Genomic DNA, 18,990 nt, shown 5'->3' with positions numbered 1-18,990 from the left:
CCTGGTGACAGGATGGGGTTGGGGCAGCAGGACAAGGACAGGGGACACACAGAGACACCAGGAAGCTGCTGTGACATCTGGTTTAATGAGGAAGAGCAGGTGAGACACAGCACAGGTTACAAACTGCCCACAAGCCGTGGTTTGATGCGGGGTGACTCAGGGAGTGTCTGGGGCTGCTCCTCCTGTGGTGACAGCCAGCCCTGGGAAGAGCTTAGAAATGGATCTGAAAGGGGTCTCAGACCAGATCCTTGACATTGCCACAGTCACAGAAGCACAGAATGGTTTGGGTGGGATTTTAAAGATGATCCAGTCCCACCCCTGCCATGGGCAGGGAAACTTTGACTATCCCAGGTTGCTCCATGCCCCATCCAGCCTGGCCTTGGAAACTTCCAGAGGGATGAGGCAGCCACAGCTTCACTGGGCAACCTGTGCCAGGTCCTCACAAGACAGAATTCCCTCCTAATCTCTCCCTAAAATCTAAATTTCAAAAATCTAAAATCCTAAATTCTCCCTAATCTAAACCTACAAAGATCCCAACAAACCCCCAAGGAACCAGGAACAACCCTTAGCTTTGAGAACACCCCAAAGAACCAGGAACAACCCATAGCTTTGAGAAAAGAGTGCTTGGAAAGAGAGGAAATCTTTAGAGAAGGAAAACCAGGAAGGGTAGAAAGATGGAAACTGATTTTTTGAGGCCTTCAAGCATCCACAGATGGTTTTAACACTCTCCCTGGAGCCACGTCCTGCCGGTCACCCTCGTCCAGCCATGGCCTTAGCAGCAGGGTCTGCAGCTGCCAACCGGGTACCCCCGGCCCCACCTGGCCCCACCATAAACTTGGGAAGCACCAGGGGTTCGAGCAGCACCAAAACCACCTCCAACAACAGCTCCGACACCGGTTCCGGCGCTGCCCCCGGCGCCAGCTCCGACTTCGGGCACTCCCACGGAGCCCACGGTGCTCTGCTGGGGGAAGGTGCTGAGGATGGGCCCGGGGAAGGTGACCACCACGGGAGGAGGGTAAATGACCACGGTGGAGTCCGGGCACTGTCGGACACAGGGCTCGTTGCAGGAGTCGGCCACGGGCTGGGGCACGGCCACGCCGCAGGGGGACGGGCTGCCGTCGGTGCAGGGGCTCAGGGAGTGAACCATGGCTTGGGTGGGGATCTGTGGGGCACAGAAAAGCGGGAAAATAAAAGAAAATTCACATTGGTTTCATAGTCAAACATGAGGATGAAAGGCTACGAAGGGGATCAAGGGACAGGGAGGATTCCGATAGCTCAGCACCCAAAATGCATCCCTGAGGTGTATACTGAATGCAAATGGAATGTTCATGGAATATTACTCAGATCTCACCCAGATCTGCATTTCCCAGTGGCTGAGCAGTCACAACTGGATTCATTTACCAATCCCAGAATGCCTGAGGTTGGAAAATCCCCCCAGGAGTCCAACCTGTGATCAATCCCCACCTTCCCAACCAGACCAGATCCCCAAGTGCCACATCCAGTGGTTCCCACCAGCAGAATGTCGGCCTGATCCCCAAACCACACTTGAAGGTTGGGTTAGAGGAGGAATTCAAGAGCTCAGGAGTTCAGAGATTTAGGAATTCACTTACCTACAACACCAGAGAGTGAGACAAGAGAAGTGATGGTGTGAGATGTGAGCTCGGGCACTTTTATACTCGGCCTCGAAGTGCCCAGCACGTGAATCAGCCACATGCAGAACTTCCTAATCAATTACTAACCACGATTCTTTCCAGATCCAGCTTTGTTAACGGACGCTAATTGTTTTAGATAAATCACTCTTGCTAATTGCTGCCTTGCCCTTGTGTCCTGCATGACCTGTCCTTTACTGCCTTCTCCACTCTGCAATTTCGGATTTATAGGGAGGGGATTCTTTGTCTCTGCATCTCAAAGGGAAAATATTTATGGGGTTTAGGTTTGATCTTCTCCATGACTGGACTCATTCCTTGGCAAGGGGGAACCAGACATTTTTCTGGATAAAAATATCCTTGACTGAACCCAGACAGTGCTGAAAAAGTGAGGGATAAACCGGAGTTCTGGGTTCTTGAATGAAATATTTGATGAAAGAAGAATAATCTGTGTTCTGGGTTCTTTAAACTAATGAAAAGTCTGATCAAAGCTCTGGCTCACTGCAAAAATCCTGAACTTTATAGTTACAGACCCAAATAAGCCAGGACACCTCTTTCAACCCGACACCGAGTACCCAATTTAGACATTCGAACAATAAAACAGAAAGAAAGGCAAGACCACATTTAATATCACATTAAAAACCCCCATATTTTCGAAACCATAAATCATGACTGGATTTGGGGAATGGCAAAAAGGGCCATAAACAGGGTGTGACCGAGGCAAGACCTCGTCAGGCATTTTTTCCACAGAGTCACCTCTCTGACCGAAGGGCACCTGAAGAGCTGACGTTGGGAACAACAAGTGGGAGACGCCTCTGGAATGCCAGCTGCTGATGAATGCCTGCTGGTTGGGGTTATCATCCTGCTAAACCTGAGGAGGAGGCTCTGGGACAGATGCTGAGGGTGGCATGGGCATGACCTGGATGGACACTCCCACCCCCGGCAACTGCCCCTCTCTGGTTCCCATTTGGTTAAAAAAAGCAAAAGTATTTTCCTATTTCTGCTGTCTTTTATTAAACCTCATCTCAAGGACTCCTCCCTTGGGTTGGAAGGGACTTCCAAGACCATTGCATTCCACCTTCCAGTGTCCCAGGTCACTCCAAGCCCTATCCATCCTGGCCTTGGACACTTCCAGGGGTGGGACACCAACAATAATCAAAGATAGCCACGGGGATTGCAACATCCATCCTCACCTTGGATTAAACTGGCCAGCAATTCAGCCCCAAAGTCAAAAACATTGGAATTAATATCTAATTAATGGTTTGAGCCAGCTGAAGATTAAACTAGATTTTAAATCTTATCTTAGGGATTTGTTGATAATGAAGAGTCCAGATCTTTACTCCAGCGTGGGAGGAATCCACAATGCTGGGATTTGTTCCCTCTGCTCGGGACTCCTGTCACCGCAGGGTGGATTTCTGTGGACACAAACATTAACCGTGTCAAGGCTTTCTGCAGGTGTTTCCAAACACACCATAAAAGCTCATTAGTGCCCTGATGTTGTCACTGTATCGTTGTTAACAGAGATGTAACAGCTCAGGCACAACCAGGAAATAAAAGTGATGAATCAACAGGCGACACGTGGCCCAAACTCAGCGCCTGAGTGAGGAGCACAACAGAGCAGTGTCAGCTCAATTTTTCAGCCCAGACAGGCTGAAGGATCCAATGTCAGCTCTTCTAAAGTTAAAGATGCAAAACACAAAAAATCACCGGCTTTGTAAAGATAAAACTGAAAGGATCGAGGGAGATCTGAGCCCCAGAGGAGGGAGAGCCCTGAGGACACCAATGTGGGTGAAGTGTTCAAAAAAGCAGGGACCAGGGATCCAACCCATCCCTGAGAGCAATGGAACACCTAAAGCAGAATCTCAGGATCGCTGGGGTTGGAAAAGAGCTCCAAGGTCATCGAGTCCAAGCTGGGCCCAACCCCACCTGGACACCCAGACCAATGTCCAGGGATTCCTCGGGCACCTCCAGGGATGGGGGCTCCAAATGTTCTCTCAGGAGTTTGGAGAGACAATCCCACCTCCCACGTGCCCATGGCAGGGTGGAATGAGAGGTTCTTGAAGGTCCTTCCTACCCAGACCACCCCACGATTCCCTGATGACTTTGCTCCCCTTTCCAACACACAAACAAGAGATGCATTTACTAATTAAATAAAACCACAGCTAAACCTCCACGTCCAGCCGGGCTGTTTTTCCAAGGGCTACTCTGAGCTGGAAAAAGGGAAAAACACCTTTGTCAGAGCCTGTTCTCACCCCAAAACCTCAACTTTGCCCTGCTGATACAGGAAGGCATTTTAGTGATAAATGAAGACACTCTGGTGATAAATTAAGACACTCCTGATTAATGAAGACACTTTGGAGGTGCTGAGCTGGCTCATCCCGGTGTTTACCTGCACATGGAACAGGACATTAAACAACACCTTCATAACAGGACCTCATAAACCCCTCACAAACGCTCATTAATGTCTGACACGAGCCAAGCCGGCCTGGCTCAGCAACGCCAGCACAGAGCCAATTTCAGGGCCGCGTCCCGGCGCATCAAAGGCTGCTAATTACCCTAATGACATCACAGGATCGTTCCCCAGGGCCCAGCGCAAGGCATGGGGACAGAGCCAAGCTCTGGGTGCAAAGCTGAACTGTTGGGATGGTTCCAGAACTGTTTGAATGACCCCAGAGCCACTGGGATGATCCCAGATCCTTTGGGATGATCCCAGAGCTGTTAGAATGACCCCAGAGCTATTGGAATGACCCCAAAGTCGTTGGGATGGTCCCAAAGTTGTTGGGATTGTTCCAGAGCTATTGGAATGACCCCAGAGCTGTTGGGATGGTCCCAAAGCTGTTGGGATGGTTCCAGAGCTGTTGGAATGACCCCAAAGTCGTTGGGATGGTCCCAAAGCTGTTGGGATGGTCCCAGAGTTGTTGAGATGGTCCCAGAGCTATTGGGATGACCCCAGAGCCATTGGGATGGTCCCTGAACCATTGGGATGACCTCTGAGCTGTTGGAATGACCCCAGAGCTGTAGGAATGACTCCAGAGTCATTGGGATGGTCCCAGAGCCTTTGGGATGACCCCAATCAATTCCCGCTCCCCCAGCGCTGCTTCCCCATGGTCACTCCCGCAAAAGGGGCTTTAGGAGGGGAGGTTTGGATTTCTTCAGGTACCTAATGAGGTCAGCCAGATAAAAGGCATCTTTTCCTTCTCCCAGTTAAGCTTTCCAATGGGAAGAACCTGCAGGGTGTGAGGCATTTTTCACGGGATTTGGGGATAACAATGCCTTAACAAGCCCAAGTGAGTAAAATAATTACAGCCAGTGGAAAAGTTGCATGTGAACAAATTCCCTGCTGTGGTTTATTAGGATTGTGCACTCTGTGGCTCAGGTTTTCCATGAAGCCTGAAGGACTATAAAAACTCCATATAAAAACCCCCATTTCCAAGCTTTCCACCCAGTCCTTACTCTCCACTGTGAGCTCGGTAAGTTGTTTCCCTATTTCTACTCCTCAGAAAATACAATTCTGCTGGGATTTGGAGCTGGAATCTGGAATATCCTGGCACTGAGAATGAAGAGGGTTGTTGCAGATAAAGGTTCTTTTTTGGGGTTGTTGCTGGCATTTTTTAAGGCAGAGACAGGAAAATGGTTTTAAAGTTGAGCCTGAGATTTACAGAACCTCACCCGATTTGGGATGTGAGCTTTCTTCACCTTCTTATTTATTTATTTATTTATTAAATCAAAATTTTTTATTTGCTTTGTTAAAATTGAGTTCTAGATTTCTCCTTAATTAAAGGCCACTCGTTTCAGTAGTTCAGGTGATAATTATCCAGGTTTGGATTAGTCTTTGCCAGGCTGGGAATGCTGAGCCTGTGGAGACCCCAGAGCCCCTCCAGGATCTCCAGGGGCTCCATGGAAGTTGGAGAGGGGCTTTTCCTCAGGAACTGCAGGAACAGGACACAGGGAATAGGGTCAGAGGGACAGAGGGGGAATTTGGGCAGGATTTTGGGAAGGAATTGTTCCCTGTGAGGGTCCCAGGTAATTCCACGGATTTCCCACCCCTGAAAGTGTCCAGGGCCAGGTTGGACAGGGCTTGGAGCAACCTGGGGTGAGAGGAGGGGTCTGGGACATCCCAGGAGGTCCAAGGGCAATTCCTTCCTTTGCTTTTCCTTCTGCTGACAGAAAGAAATTCCAGTGTCAGGTGAGGCACCTGGAAAGGAAATAAATGAGTGTCCTTATCCTAAAGAACTGAGAACCTCAGCACAAATCCCAGATCCCAAAATTCGCCTTTTCCAAGGGATTACAGCTCAACAGCTGGAGCTGCGGGGGAGTTTTTTAGGGAAAAGCAAGTTGGGTGGAGAGCTGAGGGCTGAGCTCAGCAGGGAATTCTTTCAGCTCCCTCCTGTGTTTTCCAGGATCCCCGGAGCCATGTCCTACTACAACTACCAGTACAAGCAGCAGTGCTTCATCCCCGGCGGGGTGCAGAGCTCCACGCTCACCTTCCCCCAGCAGTGCCCCAGCTCCGAGCTGGTGCTGCCCTGCTCACCCTGCTCACCCTGCTCACCCTGCACCCCCGTGGCGCCCAAGCTCTGCACCGTGAGGAAAACCCTGCCCAGCCCCTGCCGGCCCAGCTGCGTGGAGATGCGTGTGGTGGAAGGGCACTCCTCCTCCTCCTCGTGCAGCAGCTCTCGGTGCCTGGATTCCTGCTCCGCGCCCATCCCGCAGCTCCTGGGCGTGCCCCGCTGCGGGCAGGGCGTGCTCAGGTGCCCCCAGGTGTGTGCCCCGAGCCCCGTGTGCCAGGAGCGCTCCGGGCCCTACTCCTACCAGTGGTCCAACAGTTACCAGTACAACTGTGGGCAGTAAAACCTCGCTGGGCACCCAGGGCATGGCCAGGGCGTGAAGAGCAGGAGGACATCCAGCACCAAGGGGCAACTCCTGGGAACACCACGCTTCTCCTGCTGAAACCACTCCTGAGCACCTTTGGGAACCTTCTGGAACCATTGGGAACCTTCAGGAACCTTCTGGCTCTTTTGTGAACCTTCTGGAAACAATGGGATCCTTCTGGAACCTTTAGGAACCTTCTGGTACCATTAGGAACCTTCTGGAACCTTTGAGAACCTCCCAGCTCTTTTAGGAACCTTCTGGCATCATTAGGAACCTTCTGGAACCACTGGGAACCTTCTGGAACCTTTAGGAACCTTCTGACCCTTTTAGGAACCTTCTGACACTTTTAGGAACCTTCCAGTTCTTTAAGGAACTTTCTGGAACCTTTAGGAACCTTCTGACACCTATGGGACCCAGCCCTTGTTTCATCCTCTCCATGAATTCCCTGTGTTAGATTCTGGGGTCTCGCAGCTCCTTTTCTTCTCCTCTTTCCTCCACTCTCTCTGTGGCACAAGGAGATTCCGGTGGCCGTGTGAAGGAGATGTGGGTTCAGCCACCCACATGGATGACACGGCCTCCAGGTGGCCCCAGTGCCACCAAACAGCTCCCCCTGCCAATGCTGCTGGAAATAAACTTTTATTTTTCTGCTTACGACTTTGTTCCGGAGGGAAATTTGTAAAGAAATCTGGGAAGGTGGTGGGGTCACATTCCTGGAGGTGTTCAAGGTGGGGATGGGGCTCAGGTCATAGTTGATGGTCTGGGAGGGCTTTTCCAGCCTCAGGGATTTGGGGGTTTTAATTCTATATGAAACAAAGAGGGAAAAAACCCAAACAAACAAAAAACCAAACAAAACAACACAAAACAAAAACCAAACCAAACCAAACAAACAAAACAAACAAACAAACAAAAATCCAGAAAAAAATTAAAATTGTGAAAACCAGAACTTGACTTTCAAGTCAAGGGAGTCTCTTGGGTCAAGCAATTCACCCTCGAAGCGTTTACTCCTTAAATATAATAATAAAAACTCCTCAGATACAATAAATACATGAAATACCCACCTGAGATGTATCAGCTGCAAGCCAGAGAATTTGCTCCATGGTTTGCATTATTTCATTCTCTGGCACATCCCCAATATCCCAAATAAAACCGCTGCTGCGTGGAATTTTTTGTTTATAATTTGGGTTTTTCGTCCATCCCTTTTCACGTGACTCGGAGCTGAAAATCCGCATTTTATATCAGCCATGGGGTGGGACGAGATCTTCTCGGTGGTGTCTCCATGGATGGTCTCGGAGCACCCTCCTGTGGCTATGCGGGTGCAGAGCCTCTGGAATGTTCCTTCCTGACTCATCCCCCTCACTCCCGGGGCGGCCGGAGGCACTCGGAACGAATTATTAATTATAATATATTATATTAGTTATATTAGTTATTATTATATTCTGTTCTTTTCTATCATATTATATTAGATTGTATATAAAAATATATATACTCTATTATATTAATATATAAAAATTATTACAAATATATAAAATATAAAAATATTATAAAATATAGACTCTATTCTATTAATATATATTAATATATTGTATTATATTATATACATTATATATAAAGTATACTATATACTATATACTGCATTGTATGTACATATATATAATATATATGTTATATGTTATATGTTATATGTTATATGTTATATGCTAATTACTGGGGGCACCATTAATTAACTGCTGCATAATGAGCTCTGCTGATTCCAGCCCAGACTCCATCCTGGGAGGAGCCAGACAGACAGAGGGACAGACAGAGGGACAGAGTTACTTCACCAAAAAACATTAACCCACTCCACAAACAAAAAAACCAAAAAAACCCACAAACAACATATATTACTGGGGACTCTCTGAGGGATTTGGGGAGCTCAGGCTGGTGCTGGGTGGGGAAGGTGGAGCACGGCGGGTGTGGAAATCCCAAATTGCTGCCCTGGTGATGCCGCTGTGATAAAGGGATGGAACAGGGCCCATCCTGTGTGCAGAGCTGGAAAAGCAGGTCTGGGCTCCCCGGAACTCCTCTGGCGTGGTTCGTGCCCTGGAAGGGAGAACAGATGTCGGATTAAACCCTTTTGTGACCCAGACATGGGGCAATTGAGAGACTTCTAAAAATTTTATTTTGTTTTCAGTCTCATGTGAAGGGTGAGACAATGCAGATGTTATAATTCACGCCATCACAATAAGAAGCTGACCATTTCTTAATTAAACATAATACATATAACATAAATATTACATTTATATATATATTATATCTATTATATATTAGTATATATATTGTATTATATATAAATTTATATAGTATATATATTATATATATAATAAAATATATAACATATAGTATATAATATATATGATTTACTATATATAATTTATAATATATAATGTATAATGTATAATGGATATAATATATTTTAATATAATGTAATGTAATGTAATGTAATGTAATATAATATAATATAATATAATATAATATAATATAATATAATATTGGTATAATATAATATTGGTATAATATAATATTGGTATAATATAATACAGTATAATACAGTATAATATATAATGGGATTTGCTCTTTTTCTGGGATGTTCCTCCCTGTCCATCCCAACTTCCCCGAGCTCTCTCTGGGTGGTGCTGATGGGATGAGCAGCGAGCAGGGCTGGGCCTCACCCGGCTGTGCTGCACCTGCAGTTCCACCAGGAGGATCTGGGGGAACCCTGGCTCTTAAATGTGAGTCTTAAGGATGGTGGAATCATGGAATGGTTTGGCTTGGAAGGGGCTGGAAGCTCATCCCATCCCACCCCTGCCATGGGCACAGACAATTCCCAACATCCCAGGCTGCTCCAAGCACTTCCAGGGATCCAGGAGCCTCCAGAACTTCTCTGCTCCACCTGTGCCAGGGCCTACCCTCCCTCACAACAAGGATTCCTTCCCAAAATCCTATCTGAACCTTCTCTCTGTCCATCTGAAGCCATTCCTCCTTGTCCTGTGACTCCAGGCCCTTAGAAAGAGGATAAGAAGACTTCCAGATGCCTCTACGCTGCACAAAACATCGTATTTCAGATGTGTCCCACAAAACAGGTCCTGGTTTTCCTGTCCTTTACTGAAATCCTCACGGAAGTAACCAAAAATCAACTGTTGGTGAGGGGGAAAGGCTCCAGCATCCCCAAAAATCACAGAGAGGTTTCTCCCCACTCTGAGAAAATTGGGGTTGGTTTTGGTGGCCCAGGAGCTGGTGGCACTGAGAGGGTCCCCTGTGTCGGTGACATTCCTTCCTCCAACTGTCCCCAGAGCAGCTAATCCTGATTTAGGCCAAAAACCTCAGGAAGCCTTTGGGGAGTTCCCAGGCAAAATAAATTAACAGTCGGATATGACTCCCGAGGATAATGAATGGAGCAATTAAGACTTTCCATTCGATGACTGTAATTTTCTGAATAACAACGGGAGGAAGATGCCTCAGTGTCACAGGGAAAAAACTGGGCAGATGACCCAGTAAAGAGCTGGGTGGATCCTCAAAAATAGGAAGCAATGCAGCTGAACTGGCCAGGGCAAGAGCAGCTCCCTCTTCCCCAGGAGTTTGTCCTGCCCTTGTCCCCACGGATCCCTGGTGGACGCTGGAATGGGGCTGGCAGTGACGTTGGTGTCTGGGTGACAATGACAGGCTTGGCCAACGAGCCTTCCTGGCATCCCAGAAATGCTTCAGCTCCTTGGTGGGGAGGAGAGAGAAAATGGAAAAATGCCCAGGAGGGGTTCTGGAAAAGTCCTCGGGGTGAGGATAAAAGGTTTGGAGCAAATAAAGATCAAATAAAAATTCGCTCATGATGTTTAGAGCTGCAGGGAGTGACCCAAAACAAAACCACGAGGATTTATTTCCCTCCCTTCATGGTGGATGCTCTTCCCTCTGGGGATGTCTTGAAATGTCAAAATTACAGAGCCTCAGAATGGTTTGGGTTGGAAAGAACCCCAAAAATCACCTCAATCCACCCAAGGACGGCTTTTTCTAGCCCAGGATACTGAGAGACCCACTGGGAGGGGATCCTGCTGCACAAATAAAATCCCAGGCAACTCTGGCTCTCCTCACCCTGCCCTAACCCAGGAAAAATTAAAACTAAAACCTGAAAAACTGCAAAAAAAAGCACCATTAAAACCAAAAATATTCCTTCCCTGCTGTGCCGGGGGTTGGGCAGTGGCAGATGATTCCCAGGACATCCTGTCAGGTGTCCTGTCCCTAAAGCCATGGAGGTGTCCCCGAGCTGATGGATTTGTCACCTCCAGGTGATGCCCTGGCCAGCCAGGTGTGCCCTTATCAGCACAGGAAGTTTGGTCTGAGCTGATGGATTTGTCACCCCATGGGACTCCAGGGTGGATGTGGGACCCTCCCATGGTTCACTCGCCCTCTAGAAGCAGAAAGAAATGTTATTTTCCTGTGGGAGAGGTTTTGCAGAGACTCCTGTGAGCCAGAGAGAAGTTTGAGAAGAGGATTCATGTTCACTCCTAAAAGGATTTTCTACCTTGACACAGAAGCCAAGAAAAAAAGGAGAAAAAAGAGAAACCTGCAACTGTCTATTCCAATAAACTCTTTGTTTGTCTCTTGTGGCCAATAAGTCTAAATTTATGAGTTTTGTAAGAATGTATAAAAAGCATTCATGCTTTTTAAAATAGAATAAATAGAAATAATAGCATAAATAGAAACAATAGAATAAATAGAAATAATAGAATAAATAGAATAAAAACAGTTTGAAGCCTTCTGAAAACGGAGAGTGTTGCTTTGTGCCGTCTCCACCTCAACTGAGACATTTGGGGTTGGGTGACACCCCTGGGGCTCTCTCTGGTCACCACCATGGTGGGAAGTCCAACTCCAGGGATGATGTGATGGCATCTGGGATGACACAACCCAAACGGGCCCAAGGTTGGTGTGTGCAGGAAGGAAGTGGCCCCAATTTTGCTGCCATTACCAAACCCTGCCTTGATGAGGCCGTGGGTTTGATAAGGGATCTGCACCTCTGAGGGGGCGGGGCGGAGCTCTTGCTCAATTTTGGCTTCTCCTTTTTTGTTTCATCTGCCACCAGTGTCTGCCTCGCTCAGGCTCAGCTCCAGGTCCTGGCTTGCCAGAAAGTCACAGGTTTCATTTATTTTCGAAATGTTCTTTCACTTCTTGGGAAATTTCAGTTATTTAAAAATGATCGTTTCTCTTTGACCACGTTGGGACACATCCCACCAAACCAAGCCCCCTCAAGCTTGGCCTGGAACACTTCCAGGGATGGGAAATCCATGGAATAACCTGGGCCAGGACCTTCCTGCCCTCACAGGAAACAATTCCTTCCCAATACCCACCTTAAATTTCCCCCTTTTCAGTATGAACTCATTCCCTGAAGTTCCTTAGAAAATTATATATATAAAATATATATATATATAATTTATATATATAAAGTCCCTCTCTAGTTTCTCTGGAGCCCCTACAGACCCTGGAAAAATCTCTGAGATCTCCACAGGCTGAGAATTCCCAACATTCCCACCCTGGATCCATGAGTAACAGGCTCCAATCCCCTTCATCAACCTCCTGATCCTCCAAGTTTTGGAGGAATTTGCCAGAAATTCATCGGAGCACTCAGAAACATTTTGACCCCCAGGCCATTCCTGTGTGGGATTTAAAGCCAGGCAAGGTTTTGTTAAGCTGAGCTTTGCTTTGGGCCATACCAAGGGCAGGCCCAGCTCATCCCATTTCCCAGCTCCCAAATTCCCAGTGAAGCTCCAAGGATTTCCCAACCTTGAAGAATGAGGAACCGGCATGGGGGAAAAGAAGAAAATGGAAGCCAGGGTGTGGCCGAGGCTTAAATGGTGGTGGCAAAGTGCAGGGACCAAATAAAAGTGAAATTAGGGAAGCGAGGCACAGCTGGACAATCGACTGTTCCACTGCCAAAACCACTGGCAATTAATTATTGGGGAAAGTTGTCCTGGTTGGGGTACACAAACCTCAGCTAGTTGTGTCGAAATTCCTTGGCAGGGAGATGCAAATCACAGCAGGTGTTGAAATCAGGGGAATTGCTCCCAGAAATGAGGAGAAATGCACCCAGAAATCAGGAAAATGGCTCCCAGAAATCTGGAGAATGGCTCTCAGAAATCAGGCAAATTGCTTTCAGAAATCAGGAGAATTACTTTCAGAAATTAAGAAAATGGCTCCCAGAAATCAGGAGAAATGTACCCAGAAATCTCGAGAATTGCACCCAGAAATCAGGAAAATGGCTCCTAGAAATCAGGGAAATTGCTTTCAGAAATGAGAAATGCTCTCAGAAATCAGGAGAATTGCTTTCAGAAATTAGGAAAATTGCGCCCAGAAATCTGGAGAAATATACCCAGAAATCAAGGTGTCCACCAAAATTACTCCCAGAAATCAGGAAAATGACTCCCAGAAATGAGGAAAATTGCTTTTAAAAATCAAGAGAAATGCACCAAGAAATCAGGAGAATGGCTCCCAGAAATCCAGATTCATTTTTGATGTGCTGGGCCCTGGCAGGTGCAGCAGAGATAAACAAGCTGCTCCAGATATGCAAAGGATGTGCTGCAACCACAGCCCTTCCTCTGATTCCAGACCTGCACAGGTCCCTTCACCTCTCCCTTCCCTGCCCCACTTTTAATTCAATTTTAATTCAAATAAAATTAATTTTTTTAATTTTTAAAAAATTCAATTAAATGTTTAATTCAATTAAAATTAAATTTTAATTCAAGTAAAGTTAAATTTCCCTCCAGTTTTGTGGGAAATAAAGCACCAAATTTCAGGAAAAGGGAGGTGAATTTTATATCATTTCATTTTTTTTGCTCTGTTTATTTATTGAACAGAGCAATTATTATTGTTTATTTAATTCATTTCTTTTTTTAAATTGAACTTTTTTTGTGGGTATTTTTAATCTACCCACTCTCCTGCTCATCCTCCAACAGCCAGGTGTGTGTGAGCATCTCTTGGGAGTGATATGGAGAAGAGACTTCCAAAAGTTTTCTGAATAAAAGATGTTAATTTTATATATATAAAAAATGTTAATTTTTTTATATATAAAAATATACTTTTAGTTTTAGTTTTAGTTTCTATTTTTATTTTAAATATATTTTTATATATTATATATGTATATATAAAATTTAATGTATAATTTATATATATATATATAAATGTTAATTTATATATACATAAATGCAATTCTCCATATATAAATGTTAATATGTTAAATTTTAAAATATATATATATATTGTTGGGGGCTTCTTATAAAAAAAATTCCATGAAATCCCATTCAGATGAGACCCGCCAACACAGCCCTGAGGAGCAGCCCCTTGTCCTGTTCTACCCATGGTGGTGTCACCTCCATCCAGGTCCTGTGGTGGCATTTGGTGAGGACAAGATAAAACTGAGACAAGGCTGAGCAACCTCCAGGGCAGGATTTGGGCAGGATTTGGGCAGGAAGGTGGCACCTGGGTGACACAGCCTGCGGCTCTGGAGCCAAGATCATCTCTGAAATAATAAATCAACTTCCCATTGCCTCAATCAGCTCCATCTGAGCGAAAGATCCTCCCAACTCTGGCACTTTGGAGCTCGCCTGGAGCTGGAGAGTTTTGCTCTCTGGAACAATTCCAGCTTGGCAGAAGAAAGGCAGGAAAAGTTGGAGCAAACTCTACCCAGAGTGGATTCCCTGGCAGTTCAGGGGTGAGGGCCTCACCACCCTCACAGGGAACGATTTCTTCCCCATATCCACCCAAAATTTCCCCTCTTTCAGTTTTAACCCATTCCCCATTCTCCAGTTGCTCCAAATCCTTGTAAAAATCTCTCCCCCTATTCCTTGTAGCCCCTTCAGGGAACCCCACAGTGAGGTCACCCCAAAACTTCTGTTCCTCAAGGCTGAACAGCCCCAATTCCCTCAGCTTTTCTCCAAATCTCCCCAAGAACCATTTCACTCCTTCTTTTTCGGCTTCTTTGGGTTTTTTTGGGCTTCTTCCCTCTATTTCCCAGTAGGTCAAACCCTCCAAGGGTTGTAAATCACCCGGAGCCTCCCAGATTTGCATCACTCCCACCTCTGGCTCCGGAGGCATTTGTTGTGTTTTTGGGGAGCTGCAGGTCCTCGGACTCGCCGGAGCCCAACGTGTCCCTGGCAATCACGTGGGTGTCATCAGGAACATGTAATCCACAGCCTGGCTTGCATCACACCCTAATGACATGCCAGGGCCACCTTTGGCAGCTCAGAAATATTTTCTAGAATGAGAAATAAATTCCTTTCATCCATAAAGACAAAATCTCCCCCTCCCAAATTTCCTCACTGGAATGGTGCGCTTTTCTAGAGAGGGGCGTAAAATCAAAAATCACTTGTTTACACTGAAAACGTTTCTGATTTTTGGTGTTTCCTCACTTTGCTCAGAGTAGGTGGAGCCATCCAATAATTTTAACAGAAGAGGTGGTGGAAGGAAGGGCGATAGCAATCTCTGCAGTGACTGAGCCCGAGATTATGCGAAGTAAGTGGGCAGCCGGGGCTGGGCTTGGCCGTAAATAAATCAATCATTGCTTCTTTCCAAGAGGAGGACCAGATCCTATATAAAAGTTCTCCCACACCACGTTCCCTCAGTCCCGTTGACTCCTTTCCACTGGTTCGTGCCGTGGGACACGGTAAGAGATGGAAATTAATTTGGCTGATTAGGCTTGGAATGCTGAAGTGGAAATGTGGGGTTAAATGTGGATTTTGGGTCTCACAATTCAAAAATTTCTCTTTATTTGCAGTTATTTTTTTGTTTTTTTTCCTACCAGTTCAGGGATCAAGAAAGGAGATAGCTGGACGTGGAAAATCTGGGGTTTGGAGCCCCTTGGATTTCTCTGGGCCCAGCACCACACACACAACTCCAGAATATTCTTGGAAAACAAACCTTGAGGGAAAGGGCAGGAACTCTGCAAAGAGTGGAAAACGGAGGAACAGAAACACAAAATGGGGCTCTCTCCTCATTTTCCAGCCTTTTATCTGAGTGGGGAAGGGGTTTCTTTTAAGCACTTCATTTCTTGAGGAGCACTTCCTGAGGAGCATTTCTTGAGGAGCATTTCTTGAGGAGCACTTCATTTCTCGGAGGTTTGAGCACCAGATCCTGCTGATCTTTTCCTTTCAGAGCCATCCCTTCCCTTCACAGGAACATCAATTCCTGCTGCCAGCAGAGAGGACATGGCTGGGGTGGGGATTAAGTGTTAAAGAAGAGCTCAAACTTCAGAGCATCCCTCGGGGACAGGCACACATCAAACCTTGCAAGTGCTGCCCTGGAGCTGCTGAAGTTTCGGGCTTTTTTTTTTCCCCTCCTTTCTTTTGCATCTCTGACAACTTTTTCACAGGCTGCTCCTCTTCCTTCTCCTTCTGGAGGAGAAACACTGAGCTCCTTTGAAAGCAAGATTGAAGAATTTCAAAGTACAACAGAGTTATTGTTATGTAAATGACGAGCCGGGCTCTTTCCTGCGGCCAGGGAATATTAATCCCCATCCCTGAGCACTGCAGACCTTTCACAATCCCCAAACCACATTTGGATGAGGGTAATTCTGGGGTGCCACGGCCTCATGTGCCTCTTGCAGTGACACACCTGCTGCAAGAGGGAATTAAGGTGTGATCATTGTCCTAGATAAAAAAAGAACAGTTATATCTGGATAAGGAGGTTCTGTAGATGGAATAAGTTTTTACTTCACAGGTTTTCAGTTTATTCATTAATTCCTCCAGCTGACAATTTTTGCATCAGTCAGGGGCAGCAGAAGGAGCAAAAAGGGAAGAGAAGACCATTCCCTGTTGGAAGGGGATGGGGTGGCCCAGGAGCACAACCTTCCCTCCCTCTGGAAGTGCTCAGGCCTGGATTTTTTGTCTCTCCTGCAGGACTCCCATCACACAGACCATGGGATCCCACCAGCAGAAGGGTGATGGCCAGGGGATGTCCCAGCAGTCCGGAGGGTGCCACGGCGGTGGCGGCTGTGGCTGCTGCTGCCACCACGGAGGAGGTGGAGGAGGAGGAGGAGGAGGAGGATGCTGCCACGGTGGAGGAGGATACCAGAGCCAGGGATCGTCCTGCCACGGAGGAGGAGGAGGCTGCTGCGGCGGTGGCGGTGGCAGCGGTGGTGGTGGTGGGATCATTTATCAGACTCACATGGCATCAACCTCCTGTGGAGGTGGAGGAGGAGGAGGTGGAGGAGGAGGAGGAGGAGGCGGCCAGCAAAGCCAAGGATCCATCTGCATTATTGGAGGAGGAGGAGGAGGAGGTGGTGGTGGTGGGCAACAAAGCCAAGGTCCCATCATTATTGGAGGGGGTGGAGGTGGTGGAGGATGTTCTGACCACCAGAGCCATGTACCCATCTGCATTGGAGGGGGAGGAGGAGGTGGAGGTGGCCAGCAAAGCCAAGGTCCCATCTGCATAGGTGGAGGAGGCGGCGGTGGTGGTGGAGGTGGTGGCCAGCAAAGTCAAGGTCCCATCTGCATAGATGGAGGAGGTGGTGGTGGTGGTGGTGGTCAACAAAGCCAAGGTCCCATCATTATTAGTGGAGGAGGTGGTGGTGGAGGAGGCTCAGGGCAGCAAAGCCAAGGGCCCATCTGCATAGATGGGGGTGGCAAGGGAGGAGGAGGAGGTGGTGGTGGTGGCCAAGGTCCCATCATCATTAGCGGAGGAGGAGGTGGTGGTGGCAAGGGAGGAGGAGGAGGAGGTGGAGGTGGTGGTGGCAAGGGAGGAGGAGGAGGTGGTGGTGGTGGTGGCCAAGGTCCCATCATCATTAGTGGAGGAGGTGGTGGTGGCAAGGGAGGAGGAGGAGGTGGAGGAGGAGGTGGATGTGGAGGTGGTGGTGGTGGTGGCCAAGGCCCCATCATCATTAGTGGAGGAGGAGGTGGTGGTGGCAAGGGAGGAGGAGGAGGAGGTGGATGTGGAGGTGGTGGTGGTGGTGGTGGCCAAGGCCCCATCATCATTAGTGGAGGAGGTGGTGGTGGCAAGGGAGGAGGAGGAGGTGGAGGAGGAGGTGGATGTGGTGGTGGTGGTGGCCAAGGCCCCATCATCATTAGCGGAGGAGGTGGTGGTGGCAAGGGAGGAGGTGGAGGAGGTGGAGGAGGTTCAGGGCAGCAGGGCCAAGGTCCCATCTGCATTGGAGGTGGCAGTGGAGGAGGAGGAGGAGGTGGTGGTGGTCAACAAAGCCAAGGTCCCATCGTTATTAGTGGTGGCGGTGGTGGTGGTGGTGGCCACCAAGGCCAAGGTCCCATCTGCGTCGGTGGGGGTGGCATGGGAGGAGGAGGAGGTGGAGGAGGCTCAGGCCACCAGGGCCAAGGTCCCATCATCATAAGTGGTGGTGGTGGAGGAGGAGGAGGAGGAGGAGGTTCAGGGCACCAAGGTCAAGGTCCCATCTGCATTGGAGGTGGCATGGGAGGAGGAGGAGGTGGTGGCTCAGGCCACCAGGGCCAAGGTCCCATCATCATTAGTGGTGGAGGAGGAGGAGGAGGTGGCTCAGGGCAGCAAAGCCAAGGCCCCGTGTGCATTGGGGGAGGAGGAGGAGGAGGTGGAGGAGGCTCAGGCCACCAGGGCCAAGGTCCCGTCGTCATCATTGGTGGCGGTGGTGGAGGAGGAGGTGGCTCCTCCAGCTCTGGAGGAATGTCCATGCAGCAGCAGACCCAGCCCATCTGCTGGCCACCGCAGACCAAGCACAAGTAGTGCCTGCCAGAAGGACTCTGCCACCAAGGAAGCCCAAGATATGAAGATGCCTGACATTTCCTCATCTATTGAATTTAAGATTATTTGTGTTGTTCTCTTCTCCCTTCCCCTGGGAATGTTCTGAGCGGAACCTCTGGTGTTGTGTATCTGTAATTCCAGCCAGGGTTGTTCCGTGTCCCTGTTCCTGCCCCAGTTTTCAAGTGCATGCACCAGAAAATAAAAAATGCAATGCTAGAAAGTTCCATGTGTGAGTGGTTGAATTTTCTGGCCCCGGTTGCTTTATTTCCATCCCTGGTTTGATTCCAGTGCTGTTTCAATAAAGCTACAGAGCAAAACTGCACTGAAACCCCAGTGGTAGAAGAGATTTTGGATTCACTAAACATTCTCAAGTCATTTTTAAATTAATCTTGATGATGATGATGATGATCCTGACTTTTGCCTGTCAGAGAAAGTACCACAGAATTTATCACTGGGGTTTCTCTATCTCACCAAAATCCTGGTGATGCCCAAGAAAGTTCTGAGTGGGTTCAGAGAGAGAAGATGACAAAATTCAGCTGTGAAGGATTTCAAGGTGTAAGTATGGGGTGAGAGGAGTTCAGGCCCTTCCTGAGGTGGTGCAGAAGCTCCTGGTGCTCTCACAACTGGAAGAGAAATGAAGTTCTCCAACGCTTTTCCAGCTTTGAACCCCCAGTGGAATCAGGGACTCCAGCAAGGCCCTTCCAAAAGCTGGGATGCTCAGGCTGGAACATTCTGGGAT

The 18,990-nt window shown here is 47.9% G+C and overlaps 2 protein-coding genes across 2 annotated transcripts; one reads left to right on the top strand and one right to left on the bottom strand.

Annotated features, from left to right (window-relative positions):
* Positions 1–772: 772 nt before the first annotated feature.
* On the bottom strand, positions 773–7,598 carry LOC135457844 (claw keratin-like). Its single transcript, XM_064732625.1, has 2 exons — positions 7,574–7,598; positions 773–1,162 (listed from the first exon to the last, which is right to left on the bottom strand). Exon 2 carries the CDS (start codon positions 1,145–1,147, stop codon positions 773–775), a length of 375 nt encoding a protein of 124 aa, XP_064588695.1. The 5' UTR covers positions 1,148–1,162; positions 7,574–7,598.
* On the top strand, positions 6,060–6,494 carry LOC135457615 (small proline-rich protein 2H-like). The gene has a single exon (XM_064732322.1). It carries the CDS (start codon positions 6,060–6,062, stop codon positions 6,492–6,494), a length of 435 nt encoding a protein of 144 aa, XP_064588392.1.
* Positions 7,599–18,990: the final 11,392 nt, after the last annotated feature.

Source organism: Zonotrichia leucophrys, chromosome 25, assembly GCF_028769735.1.
Source record: "Zonotrichia leucophrys gambelii isolate GWCS_2022_RI chromosome 25, RI_Zleu_2.0, whole genome shotgun sequence".
Lineage (NCBI taxonomy): Eukaryota > Metazoa > Chordata > Aves > Passeriformes > Passerellidae > Zonotrichia > Zonotrichia leucophrys.
The sequence above is the reverse complement of the archived record's forward strand: the minus strand, read 5'-3'. Positions and strand labels throughout refer to the sequence as shown.

Excerpts from the sequence above, each read along its gene's own strand:
- LOC135457615 (XM_064732322.1), top strand. The coding sequence starts at position 6,060 with ATGTCCTACTACAACTACCAGTACAAGCAGCAGTGCTTCATCCCCGGC.
- LOC135457844 (XM_064732625.1), bottom strand. The coding sequence starts at position 1,147 with ATGGTTCACTCCCTGAGCCCCTGCACCGACGGCAGCCCGTCCCCCTGC.